This window comes from Vigna angularis, chromosome 11, assembly GCF_016808095.1.
Source record: "Vigna angularis cultivar LongXiaoDou No.4 chromosome 11, ASM1680809v1, whole genome shotgun sequence".
NCBI lineage: Eukaryota > Viridiplantae > Streptophyta > Magnoliopsida > Fabales > Fabaceae > Vigna > Vigna angularis.
In genome coordinates this window covers 26,385,259-26,408,859 of record NC_068980.1, presented here as the reverse complement: position 1 = coordinate 26,408,859, position 23,601 = coordinate 26,385,259, and the positions used below count along the sequence as shown (strand labels likewise).

Here is a 23,601-nt window from a genome sequence, read left to right as displayed (position 1 = left end):
AACCCACAAATATAAGGACCTCCGAACCTATTAAACCTTTTTTTTAATATATGAAAATAGTTTACATATTTATATTAAAACGTTACTGCCAAATTTGACAAATAAAATAGTTATTTTATGATATATAACCTACCTTGACATAACTAATTTAAATAAAATTATTTATATTTAGAAAATGCAAACATATTTTGAAAAAATAAACTTTAATATCTAACCAAATATAATTAAACATCATTAATAAAGAGATATAAAGAATAAATACATTAAAATTTTAAAAGATCTAACATTTTCATACTATCAATAAGTTGTTCTATTAAAACAATGCAAAATGATATTATTCGTCACACGAGAAAATTTTATTGTTGTGAACCTAGTAGTCATCTTAGACTATCCAATAAAGGTTCCCTAATTACTAAAATCAAAAGAATCATGAAGTTGAAATTAATAGTGAACTTCTCTAAAAATATTATATAGGAGAACCTATCTAATATCGCTTGATGACAAACAATTGAGGCAAAAATCTAACAAGAGAAATAGATGAGTATCATGAACAAATGTGAGTCTAACAATCATATCTCCTAGCTATAATATGATAACAAATGTGTTGTAACAAAGGACCCTTCTTTTTGAATCAAGAGCTTCCTTTCGTCACCTTGATTACCAAATCCTCACCACTTTTTAACACCTCCAAAACTTGCTAAATAAATAACCTCTGATCAATCATATCTGACTTCATGATCACTTGAACCATTCCTCCATCTTAATCTTGTTCTTGTGCTTCATAGATAGAGTGCAAAACATGACTGTGAAAGATTTTCCTGAAGAATGTTGGGAATCAGTCTTCAGATTCCTTGGCCTTGGTCATCGTCATTTGAATGGCCACCGTGAAGGCTTGCTTCGTCAAATTTCACAATCTGGGTTGGAGCTTGATTTGATTAATCTATCCAACCAGAGAACATTTCCTGTTGATGGCTTGCGAGAACTTGGCTCAAACAAGAAAAAATTGACGGTTCTGATCTGCTCAAACATTGGCTCGCTTCGTGATAGTCATCTGGTAATCATAGCTTATTGTTTCCCATTGCTTGATAAGCTTGACATAAGCTTCCCATTGAATTCTCAAGCATCTGATTTTGGGGTTCTAAGGCTGTCTTCTATGCTTGAGAATCTTCGCAAGATTAATATCTCTGGTAATCATTTGATCACTGATAAATCATTGTTCTCTCTTTGCCAAAACTGTGTCATTGGAAGAGATTTCATTCTTCATCTGTTTTAAGATCACTCAAACAGGCATTGCCTCTGCGATCCGCCTCAGACCCGGTTTGAGCTCCATTGCCTTTAACATTGAAAAGAAAAGAATACATGGACCTGGTTTAACACTCACCCCCATTGACTTGAATTTGATCGATTCATTCAGGACTTTGAAAAGGTTAACTGATATTGATTTGTCCAATTCTGTTATCTCGGATGAGTTTCTCTTTGCGGTTGCAGAAGGTGCAGGTCTTCTGCTAAAGAAGCTTATCCTCCAAGACTGTTGCAATTGTACATTTTCAGGAATCTCGTATGTGTTATCCAAATGCCAATCTGTTCAATGCTTGGATCTTCGGAAAGTTGATTTCTTAAGTGATCAATGTATCAGCAAGTTATCTGTGTTTCTTCTTAGCCTAACCACTATAAACCTCAGTGGTTGTTGCCAGCTGACAAATTCAACATTTTTCATTCTCACAAGAAACTGTCCTTTGCACAGTCAGAAAGTGATTGCTCTTGTGGTTCCTCTAAATAAGTGAACTTTATAAGCTGAATAATTCAGCAATTGCATGAGTATTCTGAATTCTCTGCAGTTGATTGAATTGAACTAGTTTAGGTAACGTTAAATTTAGTTGTTTTAACCTAATATAAACATTCATGTTAATCTCACCAATTACACGTCAGTGGATAAACTTTCTTATAATACCAAATTTTGTATTAACTTTCTTTATATTAACGAGCAGGAAGAAAAATATGAAGGTGGTGGAAGAATTTATCTCCTGAGTGGAACTCTCTGGATTGATTATAAAACATAAATAAGTTACTTGCTTTGTATTAACATGAATGTATTTGTTACATAATTAAGGCAAAGAATAATGAATGGAGTGTGTAGAAAGATATGAATAAATCAGTGCATCATCATGACTGTAAACTCATGAAAGCTGAGGAGACCATCACCATTCAAATCAAAGTGATGAATCATAGATTTGCATTGGTGAATGGATTTGGATTCACCTAACCTAGAAAGCATGGTTTGCAAGCTGTTGGGAGTTATAAAGCCTAACATTTGAGAGTCATTGTACATTTCAAAAGCATCTTCCAAATCTCTCATCTTCTCTTCTTCTTCTGCTTCTTCCATTAGCTTCACCAAATCCTCCAAACTCACAAACCCATCTCCATCAGAATCCAATTCCTCAACCAACAATTCCACATCTTTCATCACTGACTCTTCACCCTCCATCATCCCCAGCTTCTTCCTCAGCTCCCATGGAGATATCTTACCATCCCCATCTTCATCGAAATACTTCATCACACGCTCATAATCTCTCTTAGCCATTTTCATCCTACTCGATCAACAACACCTCTCAAACACAAGATAGATTATCTGATTATGTAAATTGATGCTGATTTTCATATGTTTCCTATGGGATCTCAATATATATAGAAAGATAGGAAGGAGAGAGGAAAAGGGCTTTAACGCGCCCAAAACACAGCGTCATTGGAGAATACGATGCCAAACGAATAATGAATGGCGTGTTTGTACCGCTTTATTACCAACTATATATATCAGTACAAAAGAAAGTCAATTTTGTAACTTTCACACGAGTTTGCTGCGAACCTATCTAACATTATTCTATAAAATCATTTAGTGTATGTAACACGAAGGCTTACCTGAATTCTCTTGGTAAAATATTTACACTTTAAAACCTGAAATCCCTGCACCGGCGTTACTCCCCATCCTCGTCAGTACCCGGATGTCACATACCCACAATAACATCCCAAAAATACAGTAAAACCATATAATAGAATTAATTACACTTAATGATAATTCAAATTAGTCTTATAATTAAACAAAAGCACGGTTCTGGCCGAACGGCCTTACATAGGTTCAACAAAAGTAAACTGTACAAGTTGAAAGGGAAAACATGACCGAACGGCTTACAAAAATCCTATTACCGAACGGTCAAATTACAAAAAGAAAAGGAAGTGACCGAACGGTCACTTCATACTAAACTACAACTACAACCGAATGTCCTACTGTTCGGCCTTCACTTCCACCTCTACAAGGTTCTCGTCCTCCAAAGCTTCTTCTTCCAGCGCCTCTTCAAGTAGCGCGCTTCCATCTGCTCACATCCACACGGATGATCATTGCAACGACAAGACGGACGTACAATAAAACAACACAAGGAAACACAGGGTAAGCTTATATAATTTAATTCATTTTCAAACATACAATTCATACACCAACACACATATGAGATTAACAATACACTTAAGGCAAGGCCTACTACTAGACCGACCGTCAGGACTGTATGACATCTGTGTAGCTACGACGTTCGTGCACCCGGGTGATGTAGTAACTGGGATACTCTCAACAGCTGCCACCCGAGGTTAGCCCTATCTGTCCAAAGTGACCCTAAGGACTAGGACCTCCTGCCGTTCCCACACATGACATACCCCCTCTACGTGAGGGCGAGTACTCACGGAACATCAGGATGAATCGACAGCTTAGCATTGCCACAATCATACCTTACAACTTTCAAATATTCATTCATGAGTCGTTCCTCCCCAGAACGCTCGTTCATAATTTCTTACGTTAATATCGTTTTTATCACACTTTCGAAGAACGTCAAATAACGAACGTTCAGCCCTCTTTAGAACGAGGACGAACGAGATCGGGGAAATCTCTCATTCCAGAATAAAATAAAACTGAAGGGTTACTTCCAGAGTTTAAGAAGAAATCGAGCTCAACTATAAAATAGGTAACAAACGTTACTTATAACCTGAATCAGTTAAATGAACTGACTCTCGTGAACTAAAGTCAACATTGGAAGAATACAGAAAGTACGGAAGACTCTAGGTTGGAGACAGCGAAGGTATACGTGCCACGTCCTTTGAAGAATCGATGTAGTAAAATTCATATATATATATATATATATATATATATATATATATATATATATATATATATATATATATATATATATATATATATATATATATATATATATATATATATATATCAAGACTAAGTGCCAGTCAATAACCGAACACAGTAACGGAATTTCTACCTAGTTTGGACGAACGCGGTTTCATCAGGATAACTAAATTAAAAGGTTTATGAGCGTTCGGTGTAAGACCGAACGCCACTCATTATGGGAGTGAGAACTGAGACTTATCAATAAGTGAAAATAGAAACAATTTAAAATCATAGGAATAAACACATTGGGGGACATTATTGAAGAATAAGTAAATATGCAAAATATCTGTTTACAAGGTTTTCATTTTCTCACGTGACATGCAAGTGAATCTATGTTTGGCCGAATGCTCAAACATAGTACTATTACAAGAAGGCGCTCGTTCTCAAATGCAACTCTTTCCAAATGAAAGAATTCACTCTCAAAAGAATTTATAAGAAATACCGAACGTTCAATAGCATAGGGAATTTATTATTTGGTATTCACACATGTTCAAATTCATTTCTCAACATAATACTTTATAATTTCATACTCACAACTATATCCCATTTCACATACTCAGACATTAACTCAGATATTTCCACATGTCAAATAATCAATCATCACATAGTCATGCTTCATACAATCCAACGAACATTCATGCATTATAGTCAAAAACATAAGAATTAAATTGAATAAGCTTCCCTTACCTCTAGTGTAAACGGTCGTCCTAGTGACTGAAGTTGGTCTGCCAAAGAACTAAGATTTCCTTCTACCCCCAACAGTTTACTAATCTACGAACCAAAATCAAATAACAAACCAGCAAGGATTTAGCATTAAACTAAGGACCCATGAAACCAGAACTTGGTTTGCATGTTGACAGAACGAACGGTTAAGGAAGAGGGAACTTACCAGTATCAGAACGTTGAAATGATCGGTTCAAACTGAAGCTTATACCGCCGGGAACACTACTACGGTTTCTGAAACGTGATCGGAGGAAAGAAAGATGAGTTACAGTAGAGAGAAGGGAGGGTTTTCTAGAGATAAGAAGGAGAAATGGAAAGTCAGAATTTGGAAGGAGCAGGTGCATGCAGAGGAGAGTGGGCAGGGTTTTTCAGAAAATCATTTTTGTCTGCCCCACGTCCAAACGGACGTGTGCTCTCCGGTAGACACCTGTCATCCACTACTGATTTTCGAATCTTCCATTCTTGACACCTGGCGTCAGTTTACAGAGTTTTGGGTGCGCTTTAAATGCATCTGAACAAGGTTTTGGGGTACATTTAATGAGATTAAACAGGTGGGTTTTTCGAGGTCTGACAATTCATCCCATACTATTTAATTAAATAATAAAAGGTCGTTTTGATAGAAATTAGTATAATGATTATTTTGTACATATTTTGAAAAATGTGAGTTAATTTATATTTGTTTTTAATCATAAATATTGATTTTATAAAAAGCTATTCAAAATTATTTTTTAGTTGCAATAATATTTTAGATATATAATTTCATTATTTTAAAAAGTTAAACATATAATATAGATTGAGTTTGTTTAAACTTAAAAATAAAATAATTTTAAAAAATTTAAAATAAATTATTTTTCTAAGTACAAAAATTACTTATATTCGGACACAATTATAAAAGCATACTTTCTTTTAATTATTAAAGTTTTTATAAATTTATTTTGATAAACTATTTAAAAAATATTATATGTAAAATAACCTTTTAATTTATTTTTTGTTTTCACATCTAAAATATAATAAGGACTTTTGAATTTAAAAAGAAATGGTTTTTTTTCTCAAATCAATCATGATAAAAAAAATCAAATAAGTTATTGTTTTTATAAAACAATTCCAATATAACAAATATTTTCGTATATCAAAATTATATACAAATACACACAATTGTACAATGACTCTCAAATGTTAGGCTTTATAACTCCCAATAGCTTGCAAACCATGCTTGCTAGGTTAGGTGAATCCAAATCCACTCACCAATGCAAAGCTATGATTCATCACTTTGATTTGAATGGTGATGGTCTCCTCAGCTTTCATGAGTTTACACTCATGATAATGCACTAATTTATTCATATCTTTCTACACACTCAATTCATTATTCTTGACCTTAACTATGTAACAAATACATTGATTTATTCATTTGTTGGCCTTCTTATATGATGTTTCAGTTTTTTCCCATTCATTGAACTCCCAAGTATCTTCACATACAGGAAGTTAGTGTTTCTTCCTCCTAAAATTGAAATAAAAACACAAACTTATAAAGGAAAGATATTAAGTTTTAATACAATTTTGGATGACAACACATTAATTTTAAGATACTAATAAAAAAAACTCTTTTTTTAGTGAATTTTTATACCAGTTGTAATTTGCCTGATATAGAAAGTGATTTGGTAGCATAATTGTAAATATTGTAAGACTTTCTATATCAATCGTAAATATAATCTATATAGAAAATGGTGTGGTGCAGTTGGATACAAAATCGGTATAAAAAGTGTCATGGTAACAAAATTGTAATAAATTAGAAAACTTTTTATACTGATTGGACACTGAACCGGTATAGTTATTGACGCATTGACAAAACTGTAATAAATTGCAAAGTTTTTCTATACTGGTTAGACCTACAATCAGTATAGAAAATGCTTTTTATATTTGTTAGTTACTTTAATCGATAGAAAATGTTTAATTTTCTTCTTCTAGACTTTTGCGTTTCACCATTCGTCTCTACACTTTTTATATGCACCTTTACATCGAGGCTTTTACCTTTGCTTTGTTTCTCCTTCTCCCATTCTTATTTCTCTAGCTTGGGATTGAGTAGGAACTAGTTCCAAGTTGTCATTCAACTAATTCTCCTTGTGCTTTTAGATGTTATGAATAGATCTAAGATTTTAATTGGTTATAGAGTCATGATCTTAACGCAAGAGATTAATTCAAGAAGTCATTGAGGGATTATACTGAAGTTTGATGAACTTAGGATCTAAGTGTCAAGAATGAACTTAAAGTTACATTTAAAGAGCACTCACATGATAGTGAATGATTTGCATAAGTACACAGACAAGATCAATAATGATATAGTGAAAAAGGATGAGATAAAATTCACTTATAGCCTCTACTTCACTTAATCTATATAATATATATTACTATCAATATTTTCCAAATGCAGAAACCCAAAAACAAACTTCTATTCGATTGTACTACAAATGACTTGCTGCACTTGCCAATAGATTACACCTCTGGATAAATCTTTTAAAACTTGATACAATATGATGTTGAAGATTTTAGAGCTTAAGCCTAATGAATATAAAAATCACAACTCAAGTTTATCCCATCAATCTACTACAAATTTGGTCCTTGGGGGCAACTTAGCTTGTTACTTTAGGGTCGACTTTTTTAAAGCTTGATGAAACATAATTTTTTTATAATTATTTGAAAACAAAAAATATATTTAACTGATAAAGAAATTATTTTATAAATTATACAATTGAAAAGTAAAGATAACTTTCAAATATAGTACAACCTAAAAAGCTTGCTGATTACCAAACAAAATGCCATCAAAATTATACAACTCATAAAAGCTAAATATTGCTTTTAGATTATGGAATCTAAAAATAAAAACCAAATTGTAAAAGTTGAAAAGGGTTAAGAAAAGAAAAAAACTTCTAAATTATATATTTTTTTACTTTTAGATTATATAACCCAAAAATCATTTTCTACAAGTGAAATATTAATCGAAAATGAGTTTTTTTTTCTTATTCTAAGCTGTACAATCCTAAAAGAAGTTTAGAAAAAAAAAAGACTTCTAGATTCTAATGCAAAAACCATTTTTAGTTTAATTGAGAAATGACAAAACAGTGATTTCATATTTAGGGCCCAGGACGAAAATAATGGAGATACAGCACGAATTTGTCCCAGTAGGGAACTTAAGCTCACCCAGATCAAATTGCGCTAAAGTGTTTCTAAAGCCCAAAATAAGTTTATGGCAACTAATATATATATTTATTTAAATAAATTTTTCCTTAAATTTATAAATGAGGAAAATATAAATTTAGATAATTATATTACACGATTTTAATTTATATTTATTTTTTCATTTTTATTTTTTAAAATATTTATAAAATATTTTTCATTTGCATGTATATATATATATATATATATATATATATATATATATATATATATATATATATATATTATTTTCTCATACATAATGTATGAGATATTATAAATCCTAATTTTCATTCATAAGAAAAAAAAGCATTCAGTATTCATCACATGTGAAATTATTATAGTAGAGTTTGCTACTTGTGCGGCACGCTTGCACATTGCGTGTGATTTGGTAAACAAATAAGAGTGCTCCACATGTGTGGCTGCCAACATTTTATTTTTAATATCTTGAAAGTTTTTTTTTTCATTTTTTAGTTGTTTTTGTTTATGAAAAGTAAGTTTGTTCCCACACATTAATACAATTGTATCTTTTAATATATTTGAAAGATTTTCTTTGTATTTATTTATGTAAGCATCTGAATACTAATACCTTCCTATATTAAGTAGTGACAATTTGTTAACATTTTGGTGATACCATTTTGGATATAGTGCAAACCATAAATAGTTCATACTAAATTTTTCTAACAACTCAAAAAATTAACTACAATAATAACTCTTACTCCTTTTTTTTAATATAAAACTATTTAATACTTTTATGTTATTATAAAATTCTAAATGAAATAAATTATCAACTTTCCCTGTTTCATGTCACATGAGTGGGAATTTTTGGCCCTTTAATTTGTCCCACCAAAGATAATATTCTTCTTAAGCTATTTATTTTTCATAAAAATCCAATTAAAAAAAACAGCTTTCCCGTTCCCATTATTGGAAGTTTCTTTTTCTCAAAACCCCACCAAAAATAAAAATTATTCTGTCACCACTATTTTTCTTTGAAACAAATACTACAAATATAACTATTATATTTTCATCTTGTTATAAATATAAACAGTAGTGTTACTCTTTCCTACCATGTTATGCTTTGTTATATGATTTGACTATATCCATATGTCTTTCTACATAGAGGTCATGGAATCCCTTACAATAATTGCAGATTATTTATTTTGCAAGATGAAGAGTGTCTTATATTCAAACTCTTTTAATTTTACTTTTCTGGTTAATGATTTCTTTATTCTATCATGTACTAGTTATAGTTTTGGAAGATAAAAATAATGTTAGATGTACATCGGATAAAATAAGATATGGACATAAGTTTATATATACATAAAATAATTTTATTGGTAAGAGATTTTTTGAAATAATACTAAAAGCAAATTCGTGAAAACTTGGTTCAAAGTGGATAACATCCTGTCTCGTGTGAATGTATGTTGACCCTTCCTACAAATAGCACTTAACAAATATTATTTGAGATTTATGCGAACTCAGGTTTCATTGATGTTTCGAGTGAACTTTCTTTTTTAAATTTATCTTATCTGGAGCTCGAGTAAAAGGTTGGTTAAGTTAAAACTGTACTTTTATCCAAGAGTCAAAATTCAAAATCTGTCATTTTTGGATGGCATGGATCCAAAATATAAGTGTAATAGACTGAAGAGATTGATCATCTGAATGGGGTAACCAGAATGCACATGACTATTTCTCAAACTTTTCTCAAGTGCCAACAACAGTGGTGAACTCACATGTGACACTGTCAATGGCATAGATAGATTCTCTTGGTTCTGATGTCTGTTAACTTACATAATAGAACAAGGTCCCCAATGTAGTTCCCTTCAAAGCTGAGCTTGATGGCACTGAGGTCTTTATCAAGGGATTTCAAAGTGAGCTGAAGAAAATGACCACAATAATGAGAATCTAATCTCTTCTTAAATTAAATGTTCCATGTTCTTGAACTTCACTGATCAGATCAAGATCACACTTCAAATATTTTATTTTTATAGCTTATGAAACAACCATGTCACTTGTCCACTTAGTGGGTGTTTGTATGTGGTTATCACTGTAACCTCTCACAATTTTAATTCATTCTACCGACACAAGTCGGTCTCAGAGAAAATCAATTTTTTGGTATCATCAACTCCCATTTTCTGGGGGTCCTACACTGCAAATAATACTGCAGCTTTATCTTTAAACAAATATAACTTTTCTCAATCAGCACTAAGCAATGATAATTAAGAATCTTTTACACTTTTCTTCAGCAAATCCCCTTCTGGGGTCTAATCATTTTGGCACCACTACATGAGATTTTGATTCATTTTATCATATTTAAGGTGCATGGAACTAGCCTTCACTTTGGTTTTCTTTTGTTTAAACAAATATCATGTATGGCCCCATTAATATATAGTATATTCCTACACATACCAGAGAATATGTCAGTTGGATCGAAACAACTTTGTTTATGTCACAGACAGTGAAATTGACTGCGTAAGATTTCATATTATACATAGATGAAACATTTTGTGAAGAGGGAAACCTATTATTGTAGAGGTTCCAAGCTGAATCTATGGATTTCTTTGCTTGTGTAATGATTTGTGACAATGATGCAGCATAGCAAATATGATGCCTGGTTATAACTGTTTGGTGGAGTCAAGGAATAAGATAAGAAAAAAATATACAACACAACCCGTGAAAAGGTAAATCCAACTATGGAGTAAAATGGCACAACAATTCAGCTGAAATCACGGTTTCTGGTTTGGTGCTATGCTTGCTTTGTCTTTTCTGCAAGAAATTAATTACCCGATCTGTGTTCTTTGTTCCAAATCTTGAAAACCATTCTCTCTTGCATTTCAAATTTTGAGGAGAAATAAATAATGGATATTCTGAAAAAGTGTTCCAAGTTCAATCTAGATAGTGTGAATTATGGTACTTCCATGCCCCCACATTTGCACCATCCTTTCTTGCCTTAACAACCAAATAGCACTTCACTTTGGCTTGTGAAAGACAACACCTTTCCTCAACCCATAACTTTTCAATTATGCATGCCTTTATTTGTTTTACATTCTACCACAGTAGCATCCCCACAGCTGCAAAATCACACTATTATTGAACATTTATTTCTCATAGCTACATGATTTGTCCCAAATGGATGAACCCTAATAATTCTGCATCATTGAAAAGCGTTGTAGCCAAAAGCTTTTCTTCCTTAACCTACCCTTTTCTTGCCCAAATGAAAAAATTGATGTAAAATTACAAGAGAGTTGTTAAAAAAGGTTTCTTTAGGTCAAAAATAGTGAAAGATGTGTATTTTCCATATTGAAATTGTGATACAGGAAATAAGCAGAGTAGGCTACAAAACCAAATGGAGTACACTCTGTTATCTCCCACTTACTTCTAAATAACTCACAGTGTTAATACCACTAAGTATAGTGACCCATACCCCTTTCTCACCTACAAACCCCAAAATAATCTTTTCCCTTAAATACAAAAATAAAAAATAAAAAAGTTCATTTTTTTTTTTGCCTTTTTACTATATAAAGGACTCAAACGAAAGCAGCAAAATCACACCAGCAAATCAACAGCCATGGAAAGAACACTCTCATTCTCACTCTCACTCTCTCCTTTATTCCTGTTCCTAGTCTTCTCCCTAGTTCAAGGGCAGAACCCCAAATGTGACACACAAGAGCATGGCTCAACCCTGCAAGTTTTCCATGTGTTCAGCCCTTGTTCTCCATTCAGGCCATCAAAGGCACTTTCATGGGAAGAGAGTGTCCTCCAACTGCAGGCCAAGGACCAAGCCAGGCTGCAGTTTCTGGCTAGCTTGGTGGCTGGGAGGTCAGTGGTGCCTATTGCCTCAGGCAGACAGATTATTCAGAGCCCAACTTACATTGTGAGAGCCAAAATAGGTACCCCACCTCAGACCTTGCTCTTGGCCATGGACACCAGCAATGATGCTGCTTGGATTCCTTGCACTGCCTGTGATGGCTGCACATCAACCTTGTTTTCTCCTGAAAAGTCCACCTCCTTCAAGAATCTTAACTGTGGTGCTCCTCAATGCAACCAGGTTAACCATCTCCTTCACATTTTCTCAATCTCATCATCATCTTTTCTTCACTAAATTACACTGCCATTTACTCAGTTTTTTTAACTCTACATGACTTTTTTATTTTGTTTTCTGCAAAACTGCTTATAAAACCATGGCAATCTAATGTTTTTAACATAATATTCCAAAGGGTCAGTATAAACAATGCATAAAGGCATTTAACACGTAGTCCTGCTTATTGTTGGTCCCCATTGCTGTCACTATTTAAAATGTAGCATTCGTGCTTTGTCTCTGAGGCACAATTAACCAAAGAGAAAAAACAAACACAGCATACCAAGATCTAAATTCATTTTACCTTAGTATTGGTTGAGATGATTCATTAACTCATTATTTGTTTCATTATTTTTTCTATCAACTTTGTATAATAATGGAAAAAAGAATTGTTGATGAGATGTTTAACAGAAAAGAATCATTAAAAACTTTAAAAGAATCAGAGCAGTGATTTTTGGACACTCACTTTATTAGAAATAATTACTTTATTTATAACAAACATCATGTGATATTCGTATTTTTCCTTCACTGTGTTACTTAATGGTGTTTTTTCTGAGAATCTTGTGACCCTTTTCCCACTGGAGTAGAGGACAGCACATAGAAAATTGTGATAATTGATTAAAACATAAGCATGCATGGCCCAGATTGATATTGTGTGATTAGTCTTTTTCATTTTCTTGACTTGGAAGGAGAAAGAGAGTCTAATGATTCTCTTGGATATCATCATCACATAGACACATGAATTCCCTTGCCCCTTAGCTTGTGGGGTTGACTTACTGACCTTTTTTCCCATCCCAAATTCTAAAAATTTTGAAATCTGTGTGCCCCAGACAAGGAAGGGTTCACGAGACTTGTTTTTTTCTGCTAAACCAACCTTTTCCTAGGCACATTCAATCTTTCAAACTGTACCTTCTTATATTATTTTAATCAGATGCTGTAATATTTTTAAATAATTAAAACAATCTTAGTTCAACGTTCCTTCAAAGAATTTTTTCTTAACTTAAAAATACTCAAATATATGAAATAATTAAAATATAATTCCCTTGTATAATATGACTTTGTGATGTGAACGTTTTCAGGTACCTAACCCTAGTTGTGGAAGCAGCTCCTGCAGCTTCAACTTCACTTATGGTAGCTCAACCATTGGTGCTAACCTGGTCCAAGACACGGTTACTCTAGCCACTGACCCTATTCCTGGCTACACCTTCGGATGTGTTCAAAAGACTACTGGGCCCAGTACACCACCTCAGGGGCTTTTGGGCTTGGGCCGAGGCCCATTGTCTTTGCTGTCCCAGACCCAGAACCTCTATCAGTCCACCTTCTCTTACTGCTTGCCCAGCTTCAAATCACTCAACTTCTCTGGCTCACTCAGACTTGGGCCTGTGGCCCAGCCCATTAGGATCAAGTACACCCCTCTTCTCAAGAATCCTAGAAGATCTTCACTCTATTATGTCAACTTGGTTGCGATTAGGGTCGGCCGGAAAGTCGTCGACATTCCTCAGGAGGCCTTGGCTTTCAATCCGGTCACCGGAGCCGGCACCATCTTTGATTCTGGTAATGCCTTCTGCCTTTTCTTATTCAACCAAAATACAAACAAAATGAAATACACTTATTTATAAAACACTAAGTTAGAAGATAGTCAAGTTTTTATTTTTTTACATTGGTTAAACATGCAGGCACGGTGTTCAGCCGGCTAGTTGCGCCGGCGTATGTGGCAGTCCGGGACGAGTTCCGGCGGCGAGTGGGAGGAAAGGCAAACCTAACGGTGACATCCCTTGGAGGGTTTGACACGTGCTACACAGTTCCGATAGTTGCACCCACCATAACATTCATGTTCTCAGGCATGAACGTAACCCTGCCACAGGACAACATTCTCATACACAGTTCTGCAGGAAGCACCACATGCTTGGCCATGGCTTCAGCTCCAGATAACGTCAATTCAGTGCTCAACGTCATAGCCAACATGCAACAACAAAACCACCGTGTGCTCTTCGACGTCCCCAACTCAAGGCTCGGTGTTGCTCGTGAACTTTGCACCAAATAAAACAAGTGTGACTTTCATATGATCGTGTCTCTTTAGTTACATATTGCAGAGTCTTTTGGGTGATGATGCTATTTCTTCTACTGGGTTTGGTTCTAGGATATGCTAATAAGGGTTTCTTTGCTAGCTGGCTAACTTTATAGTGCAAGATTTTGAGTTACTGATATATGTGTTGATGTGCATTTTGTGCTTAAAGTTCGTTCGTATTTATTATAGGTATGTGATGGTGTGTGTCACGGGTTTATATATTGTAGCTCTTTTGTCTTTTTATTCAGGTTGATTGAATTTTTGAGATTTCGATATTTGGATAGATAATCGTCGAGTTCACGGGTCATGTAATAAATTAGATATTTGTTTGTCGTTTCTTAATGAATAAAAGGAAACTATTTTGGTGAAAATAATGCTGTAAAATGTTCGGTGTTAGGTTGTGTGAGATTCTTAAGTTTGAAAAAGGTTGTGTTTGTATTTGGTATCGAGGCTTTTTTATGAATAGGGGGGCAATTCAACCCTCAAATATAAATTTGATGTAACTTATGTACAAATTACAAATAGATACAAGGCGTTAAAGTGTTCATACGACACTTACTTTAATATAAACAAGTCATTTTAAGATGACACGAGTGTACCATAATTAGAACGAAATAATGTCATATTGACATGATTTTAATGTCGTATCAACCTAAGACAATCTCTTTGTACTGAAGGTGTGTGGCACGACTTATCACCAATTGTAATTTTTTTCCAAACATGCACCACATTCTTAATTTTAGTGTTAATTGTCCTATATTTGTAAAAAGGTCCATTATTAAAATTCGTATGTAATATTTGCATTACCTACATATTCAAATATGTATATAAATATTGGTAAATAAATCACATGGTGTATAAAACTCCAGTCAAGATTATTGCGAATGCAATAAAAATTCTTGATAGGACACACATTCGATTATACTCAAGTTATTACATTAGTTAAAAATTTGATACAAATACTATTAATGTAAATAGTTGGATAGATATACATCGATTGTTTAACCGATGTAAAAGTGCATTATTATTATTATTATATTTGTTGAAATATTTGACCAATGTAGAAATATGTTAAGCTAAGAAGACAAATCATATATATTACATTAGTTCTGGATTTAACTAATGTAATATCTTTCACCAAGGGATCCATAACACTGGTTTTAAATTATAACTGATATAAGATGTTCTTCAATAATAAATATAGTTTATGTATAGTCACATCTACTGAATTTAATTTGAAGCACCACCTAAATTTATATGCACTTTAATTATGTCATATCAAAGAAGTTGTACATCTATTTATAGACGAATTAATATCTAGAGACTTCCTAGTACTACGCAATAATGTTATCTCAATCAATATTGGTTGGAATAATGATAGCAATTTGTTTTCATTGATTACTTAAGTAATTCGGGTATTAAATCTTAAGAATAAAATTTTGATTATAAAATAAACTGAATAAAGCAGATTAAAAGGAGAATTTACCTTTAAGATTTCTCACATAATGACTCCTTGTTTTCGAAAATAAATAGTTTATATTGATTATATATGGTTAAAAATATGTTTTGCGGAATTACTTAATTGGGTCCCAATAAAAATTCATTGATACTCTTGCATCCATATTGGGGACGAGTATTTATAAAAGATATAAATACGGTTGTCCAAATATTCACTTACGTGTTTATATATCTAGTGATCATATATTAAGTATGAAACCAATAGTAAAAAAAAAATTAAAAGATTAAAAAGATAAGGTGAGTATTATTATACCTAGGGTACTTTTTTTTTGGAATATTCAATAATTCAATCTAATTTAATTAGATATTGAGTTATATTTCATCCATAATTAAGTCAAACTCAACTTAATTCAATTTAAAAATTTGCTTTTAAAAAAGTTGATAATAAGTTTAATATAAATAACCTAAAATTTAATTTTAAGCTTATTATTATATTTGTTTAATGTTCACTTATAGATGAGATATCTAAATAAACTCAAAATTCTATTAACTTCATATATTTTTTTCTATTTCATTTATTATGTCAATCATCTTTAACATTTACTTCCATTGTACATTAACATAATATCAATCAAACAAACAAAATCACTTTCATGATGATGTGTCACCTTCTTCGTGATCATGGTATCATTATTTTCATCACCCCTATTTTTAGAAGAACACAAGCTCTCCCTCATGGGAAGAATAAGCACACCAATAATATATATGTTGCAAGATTTTATTGTATTTTTTTACATTTGATTGAGTGGACATGATGGCTAGGTGGTGATTATGTTGATTTATAATTATTTTTTATTGATTATTCATGTAAGTGTTAATCATTACTAAAATATTTTAGTAATTTATAATTGTTTTAATATTCATACAAATGAAAAATATTAGTTGTCAAGGTCTATCATTACATGATGCTTCAGGTTCTAAGATACCAATAACATCGTCGATCTACATCATTTGAAGTTTAATCACCATCAATGTTAAAAGTTCTTACATATGGTCATTGAACTCATGTCAAGAACTTAAGAAAAAACTTACAACGACTCGGTCAAAGGTTTGGGTCCATTACAATAGGATAATGATAATTCAATTTGTGAATATTGTGACAAGTCATATAATGATAACAATAAAAATATGAAACTACTAACACGGTCAAACATTGAAATCATTTTTATATGAATCTTAACATGGATGTTGATAAGAAACAAGACATTAAGTATTGAAAAAGATGTAAATATGACACTAATGCCATGAGTTTGACACTTGTTGAATTCAATCAAAAGAAAACTCTTGTACTTGTTAGGATGATAATAATTGATTGACTTTCTTTTAAATTTGCTAAAATATATGCAAGATTTGATTTGATTTGAATACCTAGCACTAAGTGTTTATTTTTGTCTTGATTCAAAACTGATAATTAAACCTTAAAAAAGATTTGTGACTTGAATTACATGAAAATATATTATAATTAATATATTTTTAATTGTTTAAATTACAAGAGTTGTATGGTATGATATTAAATATTGCTACTTTTGGAATTATTATTTTTTTGGGCTAAAAATATTAAAACTAAAATTGAAATAATTCATTTTACATGTACGATTTATCTTCTTTTTAAATTTTACACATTTCATTCATAAACATAATTTTATTAATAATTGATTATTTTTGTTCTTTGTATAAAAGTATTGTGATTTTTGTTTAAATTATTATATTTACTTTATGGGCATACATTTCCAACCAAAATTATACGTCAAAGCATGCAATGACCGACCACTTCACTATGAATGTCCGGACTGTATGAATTCTGTGTAGCTACGACGTTTTTGCACCCGGGTGATGTAATAACTATGATATCCTCAACAGCTGCCACCCGAGGTTAGTCCATTCCGCCTAAATTCATCTTATGGTCTAGGACCTCCTGTTCCCACACATGAGTTACCCTTCTCTACGTGAGAACGAGTAATCACAGAATATCAGGATAAACGCCAACTAAGCTTTGTCCACATTCATACTTTACCATTCTGATGAGTGCATATTTATGCCCACATTTATGCTTTAAAATTCAAATTTTTGATGGGATAATTGTGCTTAAATGGTTTATTTTAAGTGAATTTCTGATAATTGGAATTGTTGGGTTTGGGAAATAAAGAGAAGTAAAAAGTGAGTTTTAACGCATAAATTATTCTTGGATGTTCTAATGTTTATTTGTGCAGCTGAGAATATAAGTTTTATTGGTCCAAATGGCAATTCAAGGCCCAAAATCAGATTTTATTTGGAAAATTCAAAAGGGGCTAAAGTGCAAATAGAAGAAATTTCAGGGTATTTGTGCAATTTTGGAAAGTCAGAAAATCTAAAAGATAAAATCCAGTTGTTGAATTTAATTTGGGAATATCAACATAAAATATCTTCCAAATAATTTTATCATTATCTAAATCTTTTAGTTATTTGGAAGATATAGGATATAAGATAATTGAGTTAATATCTATCAAATATTCTTTAAAACTGATTTAATCTAATGAATATTTGAAAGATATAATATATCAACAGAACATATCTTATCAACAAATTATTCAGAGTCCAAGCCCAATCAAGCCTATATAAAGAGACCCAAGGGAGGCAGAAAAAGGGGACTTCACTTAATTAATTCATTCTCTCATACTCCTCTCACTTCTCTTTCATCTTGTATTCAACTCCATTCATGGAGAGCTGAACATCTAGGGCTATTCTGCTGTAATTCCATCCATTATGGATTCTGAGGTTAGATTGAGTTAATGCAATTATTTACTTTGGTTATTGATTTAAGTTGTTCTCTCTCTATGTCTTTAATGTCTCTATCTTGTTAAAAGCAAAGATTTTTGCATCATAATGTGTTTGAATCTACATGCATATTGATTATATGAGTTTTAAGGTTTCTAGGTTTAAATTGAGAATCTACTTTGATTTAATTTAGGAACTTTCATATGATTAAATGGTTTTTACTATCAATTGAGAATGTACTTTGATTTATTAGTAATAATTTCAACTATAATCAATTGAGAATTTACTTTGACTGATTAACTTTTAATTTGGTTAGGAGATTTAAGAATAGACATGATTAAACACAATAGAATTTGATTGAGAATGTACTTTGGTTGAATTTATTGTGAATAATCTAGAAAGGTTTTGCATTTGATTGAGAATTTACTTTGGTTAAATGCATGATCGCCCTCGAATTAATTAAGAATGTACTTTAATTAATTTGAAACTTAAACAATAATCAATTGAACAATTATCCGTGAATAACCGATGATGAATCTATCTTGAAAAAGCAGTGGAATTAGCCTATTTCATCGTAACTGTTTTTAAGTTTCTTATTTGCTCTTTAAACATTCTCCAAACATTACTTTTATCCATAAGCATTGCATAGCATTCGTAAGAGTTAGATATTCAAAAGCAATTATGTGTTCGTTGGGAGACGACTCAGGGTTACTTTAGCCCTATCTACCTTCTTGAATACTACTTGGCAATACTGAAGTTGCCTTGAAAAGTAGTATTAATTTGATAGCTTCAACGACAGCCTATCACATTCCAATACCATCCATGAGATATTCCTCCTTGGAATTCTCTTTTACATCCATATCATTCCATTCATATCACATTTCCATTATCATCATACTTTAACATTAACACATTCAAACTGAATTTAAGAAAGACATAACTCATTTCCAAAACAAGACTGAACGAAAGACCACCTTTAAAACTAATCTAACAGCACACTTAGTGTAAGACCGAGCGGTCTTCCACTTATACACAGAACATGACCGAACAGTCCATGCGAGATAAGGCTCATAATCAGCCGAACACTCTTGATAATATTTGGGCATTTACTTGTAACTCAACAGTTACTACATAATAGTAATTCACTGGACAGAAAACCTAAGGAGGTAACAAATACTAAAGAATACCTATGATTTTAGACTTAACCAAAAATTATAATAACTTTTGTTGGAACTAGAGAATTTAAACCAAACCCTACAAACTTTAGCCGAACACTCTTAATACCTAATGCAAATATATTAAAGAATATTATAAGACCGAACAACACTGAAACCGAGCACTTGGTTTATGACCGAGCACTACTGAGACCGAATATTGTTTGACACAGAATATCCGAAAAACACAAAATCTCATAAAGAAACCGAACACTGAAAAGACCGAGTGCTATTCTCAGACCTCGTACTGTAGAGACCGAATGCTCTAGCTAATAAAAATACATACATACATATATATATATATATATATATATATATATATATATATATATATATATATATATATATATATATATATATATATATATATAACCAACCATGGAAACAACCTAACATCTATTCTCATACTGAAAACGACTATCATATTGATTTACTTAACTCATTTGAATATTCTGACTAAGTGGATATAGAAAACTAAACATAACTAAGTATTTTAGTATAACAATCTACCAACAAGAGACCGAACGGTCATTAACTTAAATTCTCTTTAGAAGGAGAATCCAGTTAAGACCAAACACACCAAAGAAAAATCGAACGGTCACGAATGACTCTCGATTACAGTTTACATAATTCTGCAGAGGAAATCTAGAGAGAAGGGGGAGAAAATGGGGTTCAACAGTTTGGAGAAGAAGGGTGCATGCAGAAAGTGAGACCAAATTTCAAAATCTCAACTTAAATACCTCCTGCTAAAACCGATCGGTCTATTCTCCTACAGCCACCTGTCTTTCACTTTTTGAAAATCTGAACCCTTTCCCTTGATACCTGGCATCCACTAGTTAAAGTTTTTAATGAGTTATGACATGTTGCACAACATTTATACTTTACTAATGACTTAAATCATATTAACCAAAGTATTGTTTAAAATGTGCCATAATTTATTCTAATATAATTGAAATAGAACAATAATTTGATGAACACGTATAACTCGAACTATAAGTCAAATCAATTGTTAATACTTTGTCGACTCTTCCAAAATAATCATCACATCTTAAATTATTTTATTTAATTTTTTAAATCCTTTGACAGAAATGAAATGTGTTGATTTATATTGTGATATGAATATTTTAATTAATTGTAGTAATTTACTTATGTATCGTGATTAATAATTGTGCGTTGGCATTGAGAAATAGATGTTCAATTATTCTTTTAGTATTATTGTTTGTTTAGATAAATATTAAAAAAAACAGGAAAAAAAGTGTATTTACAGAGAGATTGAAACATATTTAAGATTATTAAGAATATGCAATCCTCAAATAACTCATCTAACTACAGATCCAGGTATTATTTTTGGAAGATCCTTTGACCATGTTTCCATGTGACACCGTTAAGAGTAAAAACATTCACTCCCTCTAATGTAATTTTTCACACAAACGTAATCATTATCCTTACCAAGTTGCGTAGAAGAAAAAAGCAAGAAGCATTGCTAATTCTATTTTTTTAATGCATCTCTTAAGATTGAAAAGGTCAGCCAATCATGTACGGAGGACTACAAAAAATAAATTAGTGTATTATTTTTATATATAATGTTTTCTCATTTTATTTAAATAATTTAAATATAAATATTCAGGCTTAATTTATTAGAAAATTATGAAGTTTGAGTTTATTTTGTTAAGTTCTCTTTAGCTCTATTACTTTTTATGAATATAGATTTAAAGTGTTTTTGTTTTTATTAACTAAATAAGATACAACTACATAGGAAATTAAGGTATCTTAGGTTAATTGTTATAGTAAAATCATAAGCATCTGACTCAATCAAAGGTTTGGAAAAAAGTCAACTAAGTTAGTAAAATAACATTCAGAGTGACAGCTTCAGAATCACTTCACTTTCTTTCATCTCTATCTTCACCTTTTCCTTTCACTCTACACCACCCGACCAATCACATTCCATTGCTTCAACTCTTTAAACTCAAACCCCCGGAAAAAATATTCGCAATTTGCATTCAATTCTCACATCCCAAATGGATTCAAAGTTTAAAAATTTAAAATTTACTTCATAATTATCTCCATTCAATCCATGGACACGAAATCGTTAACAATCCGTACACTGGTCTCCTCCCTCGCTTCCTCCTCCGATCAAACCCGTCTCGCCGCCCTCCGCCACCTCCGCCGCACCTCCAACGAGGACCCCGCCGCCCGCCCCCTCATCTCCGCCGCCGGCGCCGTCCCCCTCCTCGCCTCCGCCCTCTACTCCCCCTCCCACTCCATCCAAGAACACGCCGCCGCCACCGTCCTCAACCTCTCCATCTCCGACCGCCTCCCCCTCCTCTCCTGCCCCGCCCTCCTACCCGCCCTCGCCCACATCCTCTCCCGCCACGCCACCTCCTCCGCCCCATCAGCCGTCCAATCCGTCGCCGCCACCCTCCACAGCCTCCTCGCCGTGGTAGCCGAGTTCCGCCCCACCGTCGGTGCAAAACCCGAAATTCTTCGTGCCCTCATCAGCATAATGAGTGATCCCGATTCGCTGACGAGGACGATCAAGGATGCTCTGAAAGCATCTTTCGGAATCGCACTCTACCCGCCGAGCCGAACAGCACTGGTCCGGCTGGGAGCAGTTCCCGTGCTCTTCGCTCTGGTGGCGAAGGACAAGGACGGGAAGAGAAAAGTTGGCATAATTGAGGATGCGACGGCGGTGATCGCGCAGATTGCGGGGTGTGAGGAGAGCGAGGACGCGTTTCTTAAGGTTTCGGGGGTTTCTAGGTTGGCCATGATGCTGTGTTCGGAAAGTGGAAACTGTAGTTTGAGGACAAAGGAGAATGCTGTTGCGGCGTTGTTGAATCTGGTGAGATATGGGAGTGAGAGAGTAGTTGGGGAGGTTAAGAACAAGGTTGCGTCCTTGGATGGGATCTCCTACGTGCAGGAACACGGTAGCCCCAAAGGGAAGAGCAAAGCCGTGGCTTTTTTCAAGCTTCTGCTTGATGGTGGAAGCAGTGCTGAAATTGCTCAAGATTTGTATCCTGTGCACTCTGATTAGGGTTCAAGTTGCTAGTTGCCAAACGTAGTTTGTTTTGTATGTAAACTAGTCTCAGATTGAATACTAAAATTTCAATGTTACTACACTTTCATCTAACATTAAAAACATTAGACAAAAGAAGCGTAGGTTTAGTTTTGGGTGGTACCAGTTGTTGGTTGGTGAAACTCTTGTTCATCAAACTGAGCTATGGAAATATTTGTTGTGGTCTACATTGGTATATAAACAAAGACAGTTAATGATGTTACTGCAACCTCTGTTTTTGCCTTGCTAGTTTTGTTTGTGGTTTTGAATTAAATTGTTGGTTAGCGTTTGGAAGTACTAAAGATTGTTCATAACATGTGAAATAATCTATCAATGAAGCAACCTTCAAACAAATTGTTTCAGTGTAAATAATGTACCAATCAAGCATCTTTCAAAGAAATTGTTTCACTATGTAGGGTTAAGAACCATCTCTTCGTAATTTGATTCAGTCACTTCTCTTCTACTTTGTTTTACTCTTTCTCTTGCCACGTTATTTACGTTAGAGTCTAAATTCGATTGATGAAGATATGCTAAAGACATTTTGATGCTTAAGTTAATTTATAGTTATCCATTAATTATCACAGTTAAGTCTTAAATGTCTAATTAATGCAATCGTGTACTTCTTTACTATATCTTTATATTTATAGATTTCAAATTGAGTTTTTGATTAGGACTGAACTAATTACGACCTAATATCGCTTAAGTATATTTTTATCTTGTTAATAAAAAATCAGACTTTTAGACTGAACCGTCACTGAA

The 23,601-nt window shown here is 33.0% G+C and overlaps 4 protein-coding genes across 4 annotated transcripts; 3 read left to right on the top strand and 1 right to left on the bottom strand.

Moving 5' to 3' along the window:
* Positions 1 to 799: 799 nt before the first annotated feature.
* LOC108333232 (uncharacterized) lies at positions 800 to 2,128 on the top strand. Its single transcript, XM_017568618.2, is given in 2 exon segments — positions 800 to 1,236; positions 1,238 to 2,128. Coding segments are annotated over 2 exon segments (984 nt in total). The 3' UTR covers positions 1,785 to 2,128.
* LOC108333233 (putative calcium-binding protein CML19) lies at positions 2,126 to 2,710 on the bottom strand. Its single transcript, XM_017568620.2, has one exon. The coding sequence runs from the start codon at positions 2,585 to 2,587 to the stop codon at positions 2,153 to 2,155; it is 435 nt and encodes a 144-aa protein (XP_017424109.1). The 5' UTR covers positions 2,588 to 2,710; the 3' UTR covers positions 2,126 to 2,152.
* An 8,981-nt stretch (positions 2,711 to 11,691) lies between these two features.
* LOC108334349 (aspartyl protease AED3) lies at positions 11,692 to 14,571 on the top strand. The gene is made up of 3 exons (XM_017570136.2): positions 11,692 to 12,206; positions 13,316 to 13,790; positions 13,913 to 14,571. The coding sequence occupies exons 1-3, from the start codon at positions 11,727 to 11,729 to the stop codon at positions 14,278 to 14,280; spliced, it is 1,323 nt and encodes a 440-aa protein (XP_017425625.1). The 5' UTR covers positions 11,692 to 11,726; the 3' UTR covers positions 14,281 to 14,571.
* Positions 14,572 to 21,864: 7,293 nt separating this feature from the next.
* On the top strand, positions 21,865 to 22,821 carry LOC108332559 (U-box domain-containing protein 1). Its single transcript, XM_017567883.1, has one exon. The coding sequence runs from the start codon at positions 21,865 to 21,867 to the stop codon at positions 22,819 to 22,821; it is 957 nt and encodes a 318-aa protein (XP_017423372.1).
* The last annotated feature ends 780 nt before the right edge of the window (positions 22,822 to 23,601 follow it).

What these genes read in the sequence shown, in the direction of transcription:
- LOC108333233 (XM_017568620.2), bottom strand. Translation starts at nt 2,587, where the DNA reads ATGAAAATGGCTAAGAGAGATTATGAGCGTGTGATGAAGTATTTCGAT.
- LOC108334349 (XM_017570136.2), top strand. Translation starts at nt 11,727, where the DNA reads ATGGAAAGAACACTCTCATTCTCACTCTCACTCTCTCCTTTATTCCTG. An exon ending in GTGCTCCTCAATGCAACCAG is followed by an intron (nt 12,207 to 13,315) that starts GTTAACCATCTC and finishes GAACGTTTTCAG; the next exon opens with GTACCTAACCCTAGTTGTGG. An exon ending in CGGCACCATCTTTGATTCTG is followed by an intron (nt 13,791 to 13,912) that starts GTAATGCCTTCT and finishes TTAAACATGCAG; the next exon opens with GCACGGTGTTCAGCCGGCTA.
- LOC108332559 (XM_017567883.1), top strand. Translation starts at nt 21,865, where the DNA reads ATGGACACGAAATCGTTAACAATCCGTACACTGGTCTCCTCCCTCGCT.